Below are 9,537 nucleotides of genomic sequence, written 5' to 3'. Positions count from 1 at the left end.
TCTTAACAAACAATTTAATTGATTTCATTTTATTACAAGGTACTGCATACAGTATACTTTTCATCTTCTGTTCCAAGAAAAAAATAGGCCAAACCAGAAAGTTTAAAAAACTTTAAATACAAGCGACGGAGGAAGAGTTGATTCGTGAGAATCGTTGCTTTGTGGCAGAAATCCAGCTGGGGGGAAAAAACCACCACAGAACCACAGAAAAAAAAAAAGAACAACCTCTCGTTCAAGAACCGTGAACTTTGCACACATAAATCTGGCCCCTTGCGAAACAACAACATGGGGCAATCCAGGAAAGCTTCCCCGGAGCGATGCCGAAGGCCAAACGACGGCAAAATTCTCAGCTTTTTTTTTTTTTTGGCAACAGGCAAAAAATAATAATAATAATAACAGTTGTGATCACCGTGGGGGGAAAAAAGACAGTGGTTGAAGAACTGCTCGGTTGTGTGTCCTGCGCCAAGACACAAGTTCGTAGAGCTGCGTTGTTGCAATAGGGTACGAATGCCCCGCTAACGCTGGCACAGAACGAAGAGATCAAACCGGCATCTCAACTGCAGCAGGATTCACTCATTTGGTTTGGCTTCGGCAGATGACACCGAGATTACAAATTGTGTTGCGGTTGTGTTGACAAACTCGGCACATCTGATGGTTTGGGGGTTTTTTTTGGCCTTCCTGGAAATGGGCAAACGAGATCCTGTTTCTGCGTTTCTGCCCCCTCCATTTGGCTAACGTGCCCGTTTCGAAGCCTCGGGTGTTTGAAAAAGCTAATTTCCTCGCAGGTAAAAAAATATCTAAGTAGATATTTTAAAAAATCTAGTTAGATATACAAAATATCGCATTGCAAATCTCGCTGCGTGGATCCCAAAACTTTGTGCCTTAAGAGTGGCGCGAGAGGGAAAACGGCGAAGGAAATCCAGATATTTCAAATCCCGTTAAACAGCAGTGAGCGAAGGCTGCAAACAACTTCGAGGCATCGAGGGGGATTTTCAGCAGACGAAAAACGCCTTTGGTTGGCGGGGGAGGGAAAAAGGAGGAGAGAAAGAAAGAAAGACAGGAAAAAGAAAGAGCTTAACTGTGAAAAAAATATGAAACGATACGGAAATCAAAGCAACACAAACCATTCAGCACGCCCGGATTTTTGCGTTTGTGGATCGGGAATGAGGTCCACACCAAAGATGAAGATGCAAAAAAACTCCCACGTGGTGCTTTGTATAATAACCGGCTTCGAAAGTCCTTAAAAGTTTGGACGACAGCGCCCCTTCCTGGCCGTTTTAAGCGGAGCTGATGGCCGCGTGGATCGACGTGCCGACTTCCGGAGGGTGTGCCAGGACGGCTGTCTGAAACTCGGTGGGGCAACGGGCGGAGAGGCTGCCCAGCAACGTAAGCAGGAGGCTCCTGGCTTCTGCGGAGACCGAAAGAAAGGGAAGATGGCAAAGTCACGGTGCCCAGCTGGCACAGTTTCCCCCTCGCCTCACCAGTTAAGCAGAGGGTGAGGCAGATTTTTAAAAAGCTCGATTACAGGAAGTCCTCGACCACAATGGCGTCCCAAATTCCTATTGCTAAGCGAGACATCCGTTAAGTGAATTTTACTCCCCCGTTTTACCTTTCTTGCCACCGTTGTTGAGTGAATCCCCGCCGTTGTTACGTTAGGGATCCGGCTGTTAAGCGAATCTGGCTTCCCTATCGACTTGGCTTTTGTCAGAAGGTCGCAAAAAGGAATCATGCGATTCCCCCCCCCCCTTCCCCAGGATGCTGCGACCGTCATAACTATGGATCAGTTGTCGTATTCAAGAAGCGTTTGAATTTTGATCACCTAACTGTGAAGATGCGGCTACGTTTTTTAAAGTGTGAAAGCCGAACCTAAGTCGCTTTATTTTTCCGGTGGTGTCGCAACTTCGAACGGTCCCTATACGGACTGTCGTAAGTCGGGGACTCCCTGTATATTTTCCTCCCTTCTTAGCAAAAAAGAGAGATTACTCTCCTTCCGGAGATTGTTGGGGGGGAGAGCTGTGTTTGTCTATATAGGCCAAGGGTCTACCAACTTTAAGACTGGTGGACTTCAACTCCCAGAATTCCCAGCCCCACCCTAACAGCTGAACCGCTGCGGGGGGTTCGCTTAAGGACCGTGGCATGAAAAAGGTCATAAAACGGCAGGAAAATCCACGTAATGTTTTACTTAGCAACAAAAAGTTGGAGTCTCAATTACAGCCGTACTACTTGAAACCGCCCGGTACGGCCGTACTGGTAGTAGCCGGGAGCAGCGGCCACCGTACCGGTACGATGGCTAATTTGGCCCACCCGCCCGTGTTCCATATCTGTTTTTAAAGCAACCAGTAGTGACGGGGAGAGGAACCCACCACTTCCTGAAACGTATTCAGTCCTGATGGAGGTTGGGGGGCTCTCCATCTTGCTGGATTCATCGCAGCTGCCCCTTTTACCGACTGCCTCTGCCTGCTTCGCCCATTCGGACGGGTCAGGTGTTGTGGGGAAGGGGGACACAGGGAAACCCTGCCCACCCTGGAGGAACGTCACGTACCTGTGGGAAGATTTTTGCAACCCAGGATAGGCCCACTGCTTCTCACGATCTCCGGAATCTGTTGTAATACCTTTGCAGGGGAGAGGGGAAAAAAACCCAGAAAATGGCATTACAGGGAGTCCTTCGATTTACAACTCCAGGAAGTCCTCGCGTTACAACCAAAAATTGAGCTCAGAATGTACGTTGCAAAGCGAAACATTAGTTAAGGGAGTTTTGTCCCATTTTACGACTTTCCTTGCCGTTAAAAAGTTGTTAAAAAGAGAATCACGGCGGTTGTTAAGTTGGTCACACGGTTGTTAAGTGAATCCAGCTCCCCCATTGACTTTGCTTGCAAATACGAGTCATTGGCCAAACGTCTGAATTTTGATTCTGTGACCACAATCGTTGTAAGTGTGGAAAAACATTCGTACGTCGCTTTTTTCAGGGCTGTTGTAACTTTGAACGGTCACTAAACAAACTGTTGTAAGTCGAGGGCTGTTGTATTCCTTTAAGGGCCGTTCGAAGTTACAGCGGCCCTCTAGGAAAGTGACTTACGACCGTTTTCCACACTTGCGACCATCGCGGCATCCCCGCGGTCACCTGATCCAAATTCAGACGTTTGGCAATGGACTCGTATTTATGATGGTCGCAGAGTCCCGGGGGCTTACGCGATCCCCTTTTGCGACCGTCTGACGAGCAAAGTCAAGGGGGGAGCCAGATTCACTTAACGACCGTGTGACTAAATGAACCACTGCAGGGATTCACTGAACAACGGCGGGGAAGAAAGGTCGTCAAATTCATTTAACCAATGTTTCGCTGAGGAACAGATATTCTGGGCTCAACTGCGGTCGTAAATAGAGGACTAGTAGTCGCCTTTCCCCCGTCCTTTCCATAAAGGATAAAGCCTACCCCAAACCTTATCCCACATTAGCTTGAGACGCCGAGCTAAGGGAAAATCAGCCTGAGCGGGAGCCAATTCCCTAAAGACAGGGGTCCACAAATCTCATTGGTCCGGGAATGGGCCACGGCATGCCAAAAACCGGGCTGTGCAAACAAGCGAGACCGCCATCCGTGGGATGCAGGCAGCATGTGAAACCATGTCCCTCTCTCCGGTCCGTGCAAAAAAAACCAGTTGGGGGCCACCGCCCCTAAGAGCCGCCCCTTCCTGGCGGGACAGAGCTACCTGTGACGGGTCATTTTCGTAGATAAAGGTGATGCAACGGTAGACGGTCTTGTATTCCTCGAAGTCCTCCCTCAGTGGCAGGGCGCGAAGCAGGACGGGGAAGACCTGTTGAGAAGAGGGTTAGTAATCGAAGAGTTGGAGGTTCACATCCTGTAGGGATCCTACATTTCCGTGGGGACTAAGCCACACGGACGTATCCGGGCACCAAATAGCATCCAAAAGTCAAGCAGAATCCGAGGCAAAGGATTCTTCAAAGTTCCAATTTATGAAGAGAGCCATGTTGGCACATCTGAGAGCTGCCCGGTTTTATCCACCCAGTTAAAAGTTTAAGATCTTGCCCCCACACCCACAAGTCCCTCACAGGATCCAATCTCCCACTGCCATGCTGGCAGCTTCCACCCATCCAGTTCCGGTCAGGTGCAGAGGTGCAAAGACAAAGGATGACCTTGGCTTTCTAGAAAGAATGTTGTTATGGCTACCTATCATCTAACTCCATGCAATCCATTTTCCCACAATAGAAAATGCCCAGAATGGGTGGCAGGCCAAAGAGCCAAAAGAAAAAGATGGCTGCCGGCCTGACACCAGGGATTCTCCAAACTTCGCAGCTTTAAGACTTGTGGACTTCAACTCCCAGAATTCCCCAGCCGGCATGTTTAGTATTTCTTAGTTTAAATAAGAGAGTCCGTGTTGCCTCGTGCTTAAGGTGCCGTCCTAGATACCAGGAGATGGCGATTTCTAGTTCTAGGCATAAAAGCCGGCTAGGTGACTGGGACAATCAGCAGGAGACTGTGAGTTCTAGTTCCTCCTTAGGCATGGAAGCCACCTGAGTGTCTTTGGGACAGTCCTTAGGAGTCTGGGAGTTCTAGTTCCACTTTAGGGATGTCTTTGGGTCAATCGTCAGGCACCTGGGAGTTCTAGTTCCACCGTAGGCAGGAAAGCTGGCTGGATGTCTTTGGGCCAATCACCAGGTGACTGTGAATTTTAGTCCTGTCTTAGGCATGAAGCATGGCTGGGTGACATTGGGCCAAACATCAGGTCCTTGGGAGTTCTAGTCCTGCCTTAGGCATGAAAGCTGACTGGGTGTCATTGGGCCAATTATCAGGTGCTTGGGAGTTCTAGTCCTATCTTAGGCATGAAGCATGGCTGGGTGACTTTGGGCCAATCACCAGGAGATGGTGAGTTCTAGTCCTGCCTTAGGCCTGAAAGCCGATTGGATGACGTTGAGGTAATCCCTCTCTCTCAGATCTAACCCACCTCACAGGGTTGTGATGAGGAAAAGAGGAAAGAGGAGTATGAAGTACGTTCTCCGCCTTGAGTTACTTATTCTCTCTCTATAAAAACGGCTCTGTGTAATGTCCCAGCATAACTCTGGAACACCTCAAGCAATCTCAACCAAACTTGGTACACAGGGAACAAATACTGTGAGGGTAAGACACCCCTAACACCCCTCGGGGTGTGCGTTCTGCTAAGATACAGCCTGTTGTGCCTTAAAATGGCTTCTACTGTACAGTGTAGTGGTGGTGCCATGGTAACAGCTTCACAGTACTCCACTAGGGGGCTCCCTCAGGTAAGGGGGAAAATCCAACATTAGAAATTACCGTATTTTTCGGAGTATAAGACGCACCTTTTTCCCTACAAAAAGAAGCTGAAAATCTGGGTGCATCTTATATATATATATATATAATACAGCATTTTTCGTCTCCTGAAACCCAGCCCCCTTCCCCAAAATGCAGAGCCTTTGGGAGGCTTTCAGAGTGCTCCTGGGGGCTGGAGAGGACAGAAATGAGCAAAAAATGGGCTCCTAGCCCCTCTGGGGCACTCTATAAGCCTCCTAAATACAATGCATGTCCTTTTGTTTGACAAAAATTGGGCCCGTTTTCGTGAAAAACGGGCTGCTTTTTGCTCATTTCTGCCCCCCCCCCGGAGCACTCTATAAGCCCCCTAAATGCTATGCACGCCCTTTTTTTGACAAAAAATGGGTGCGTTTTTGTGAAAAAGTGTTTGTTTTTTGCTCATTTTTGGCCCCCTGAGCACTCTATAAGCCTCCTAAATGCTATGCACAGCCTTTTTTTGATAAAAAATGGGTGCGTTTTTGTGAAAAACGGTCCATTTTTTGCTCATTTTTGCCCCCCTGAGCACTCTATAAGCCTCCTAAATGCTATGCACGCCCTTTTTTTGACAAAAAATGGGTGCGTTTTTGTGAAAAAGGGTTCATTTTTTGCTCATTTTTGGCCCCGAGCACTCTATAATCCTCCTAAATGCTATGCACGCACTTTTTTTGATAAAAAATGGGTGCGTTTTTGTGAAAAACGGTCCGTTTTTTGCTCATTTTTGGCCCCGAGCACTCTATAATCCTCCTAAATGCTATGCACGCCCTTTTTTTGACAAAAAATGGGTGTGTTTTCATGAAAAACAGTTCATTTTTTGCTCATTTTTGGCCTCCTGAGCACTCTATAAGCCTCCTAAATGCTATGCACGCCCTTTTTTTGACAAAAAATGGGTGCGTTTTTGTGAAAAACGGTCCGTTTTTTGCTCATTTTTGCCCCCCTCAGCACTCTATAAGCCTCCTAAATGCTATGCATGCCCTTTTTGACAAAAAATGGGGCTGTTTTCGCTAAAAACGGTCAGTTTTTTGCTCATCCCCCCCCCGCCGGAGCACTCTTACCAGCCTCCTAAAGGCTATGGCTACCCATTTTAGGGGGAGGGGAAATGGGCCCGTTTTCGTGAAAAACGAGCCGTTTTTGGGAGGTCTGCAGAGCGCAAATTTTTTTTTAAAAAAAAAATGCCTCTTCAAAACCTTGGTGCGTCTTATACTCTGAAAAATACGGTACATTTGGTCAGGACATTTCCCCCCCCCCCCTTATAACTACCCCGGCAATACCAGATTATTGGCTAGTCAAGTAATATTTATTTATTTATTTAAATTAGATTTCTAGACCGCACCCTCTCCCCGAAGGGACTCGGGGCGGTGTTAAAATAAAAGGCGGGATTAAAAAATATGGAATGCAGCAAATAAAATAAATGCACCGCGTAGCTAATGCCACCTAACTAGCCAGGATGAAAGAACAGCTCTCTCCTGTAGTTGCTCCGCACTCCCACAAGACACACACAAAAAATGGTGTTTTACCTGCTCAACGGGCATTCCTCCAGGATTGGTCATGAGCATCCTCGCCACGGCTCCACAGACATTGTCGGTTACTCGGTTATTTTGCTCTTGAGAAATGAGGTTGGATAAAAGTGCCAGAATTTTGGGGTAATGTCTGGACAGGTGGAAAAAAAAAATTAAGGAAAAAAAAGTGTGTGTTTGTGTGTGTGTGTAGAGAAAGGCACACTCTGTCCCAGGGCGATTAAATGGGCTGCACTGCAGCCCTCGACATACAACCACAACTCAGCCCAAAATTTTGTTGCTAAGCGAGACCGTTGTTGAGTGCGTTTTGCCCCATTCAACGACCTTCCTGGCCACCGTTGTAAAGGGAATCAGGGCGGTTGTTAAGTGAACCTGGCTTCCCTCGTTAACTGCTGGTCGGAAAGGGGATTGCGTGCCCCTGGGACGCTTGCAACCGTCGTAAATACGAGTCGGTGGCAAAGCGCTCTGTTTTGATCACGGGACTGTGGGGATGCTGCGACGGTTGTTAAGGGCGGAAACGGTTCCTAAGTCGCCTTTCCCCCCCCCCAATGCCTTTGTGACAGTCACTAAACAAACCATTGTTAAGTCGAGGACCAGCTGTATATGTAAAATAGCCTCGGAGAGCTCAAGGTGTGAATCTCCCACAGTCTCTTTTAGAGCCTAATATGATAGAGAGGTTCATATCTGAGTTTCTTTCTCTGTCCGTTGTACAGCTCGGGGACAGGTCACCTCTTATCTAATTACTATCTGGATACTCGTGCTCCGCAATAAAACTATATGATCGGGCTCCTCTCCCTCAGGCTGGCTCCATTGATTCTCTCCTATCCCCTTCTCTCCCTCAGGCTGGCCCCAGAGGCATCTCGCATCTCCCTCAGGCTGGCCCCATTGATCCTCTCCTATCCCCTCAGGCTTGCCCCACAGAGGCCTCTCCTATCCCCTTCTCTCCCTCAGGCTGGCCCCACAGAGGCATCTCGCATCTTATCCCCTTCTCTCCCTCAGGCTGGTCCCATTGATCCTCTCCTATCCCCTCAGGCTTGCCCCACAGAGGCCTCTTCTATCCCCTTCTCTCCCTCAGGCTGGCCCCACAGAGGCATCTCGCATTCTTATCCCCTTCTCTCCCTCAGGCTGGCCCCATTGATCCTCTCCTATCCCCTTCTCCCTCAGGCTTGCCCCACAGGTCTCTCCTATCCCCTTCTCTCCCTCAGGCTGGCCCCAGAGGCATCTTGCATCTTATCCCCTTCTCTCCCTCAGGCTGGTCCCATTGATCCTCTCCTATCCCCTCAGGCTTGCCCCACAGAGGCCTCTTCTATCCCCTTCTCTCCCTCAGGCTGGCCCCATTGATTCTCTCCTATCCCCTCAGGCTGGCCCCACAGAGGCATCTCGCATTCTTATCCCCTTCTCTCCCTCAGGCTGGCCCCATTGATCCTCTCCTATCCCCCTCTCCCTCAGGCTTGCCCCAGAGGCCTCTCCTCTCCCCACTTCTCTCCCTCAGTCTAACTCCTTAGCATCACAGTGTTTTTCAGGTGGGGAGGGGGAGTAGAGTGTCTAAACTCCCAGCCCTCAGGGCAGATGACTCACGCGCTGACCACAACCATGTCCAAGTGGCAGTTGGAACAGAGTTCTTTTCAGGTGGGGAGGGGGAGTAGAACTCCTTAGCATCAGGACATGTTAATCTATCTATATATAAATACTGTATAAGAAATATTAACGATCTGATGGTCATTTCGAAAAATCCTTTTTAAGTGAGCACCTAGAAACCAAGAGGAACCGACGTGCCAAATTTCAAATTTGTAGGCTTTACGGTTCTGGAGATTTCGTGATGCCGTGTGAGTGGTAATTCACTTTTATATATATAGATTTTGTAGGCGGGATCTTCTTCCCGATCCCCCGAGGCCATTCCCACGTATGCTTTCAGCCACCCCCGTGTGGATGGGATCAAGGATACTCGTACATGGCTTCCCTGCCGTGCTCGGCCAGGACGCCCAGCCCAAAAACGGCATTGCTGCGCACTTCCTGGTCCTCGTCGCGGGCCGCCCCCATCAGCAATGGCAGCAGGTGGGGCACAAATGAGCTGGAGGCCCCTCCCAGGCCCTGGACCGTCTCTGCAATGACGCCCACGGCGAAGGACTTATCCGCGGTGGAACAGGATGGTTTCTGCAAAAGGAGAACAGGAAGAAAGAGAAAGGAAGGAAGGAAGGAGAGAGAGAGAGAGAAAGGAAAGGAGAGAGAGGGAGAGAGAAAGAAAGCAGAGAGAGAAAGGAAAGGAAGGAAGGAAGAAGAGGGAGAGAGAAAGGAAAGAAGGAGAGAAAGAAGGGGAAAGAAAGGAGAAAGCAGAGAGGGGGAGAGAGAAAGGAAAGAAAGAAGGAAGGGAAAGAAGGGAGGAGAGAAAGAGAGGGAGGGAGGGAAAGGAATGAGGGAAGAAGAAGGAGGAAGTAAAGGAAGAGAAGAGGAAGGGAGGGAAGAAGGAAAGGAAGAGAAGAGAAAGGGAGAGGGAGGAAGAGGGAGGGAAGGAGAGAGGGAGGAAAGGAAGAGAGGGAGGGAGGGAAGGAAGAAGAAAGGAAGAGAAAGAAAGGAAAGGAGAGAGAAAGAAAGCAGAGAGGGAGAGGGAGAGAAAGGAAAGGAAGGAAGGAAGAAAGAGGGAGAGGGAAAGGAAAGGAGAAAGAGGGAGAGAGAAAGAAGAAAGCAGAGAGAGGGAGAAAGGAAAGA

At 48.9% G+C, this 9,537-nt stretch overlaps 1 protein-coding gene across 1 annotated transcript in view; it reads right to left on the bottom strand.

The window, feature by feature from the left end:
• Positions 1-9,537, bottom strand: part of LOC309381610 (importin-4-like) — a 42,311-nt gene continuing 32,774 nt past the window's right edge. Inside the window, exons 26-30 of the mRNA XM_081932789.1 lie at positions 8,777-8,985; positions 6,832-6,964; positions 3,705-3,809; positions 2,543-2,612; positions 1-1,408 (exon numbers count right to left, since the gene is read on the bottom strand). Of these exons, the coding sequence (XP_081788915.1) occupies positions 1,278-1,408; positions 2,543-2,612; positions 3,705-3,809; positions 6,832-6,964; positions 8,777-8,985 (648 nt within the window). The 3' untranslated portion in view covers positions 1-1,277. The remainder of the gene's footprint in view (positions 1,409-2,542; positions 2,613-3,704; positions 3,810-6,831; positions 6,965-8,776; positions 8,986-9,537) is intronic.

This window comes from Natrix helvetica (genome assembly GCF_964273705.1).
Source record: "Natrix helvetica genome assembly, chromosome: Z".
In the NCBI taxonomy this organism is placed as follows: Eukaryota; Metazoa; Chordata; class Lepidosauria; order Squamata; family Natricidae; genus Natrix; species Natrix helvetica.
Note: the sequence above shows the minus strand (reverse complement) of the source record. Positions and strands in the feature narration are given on the sequence as shown.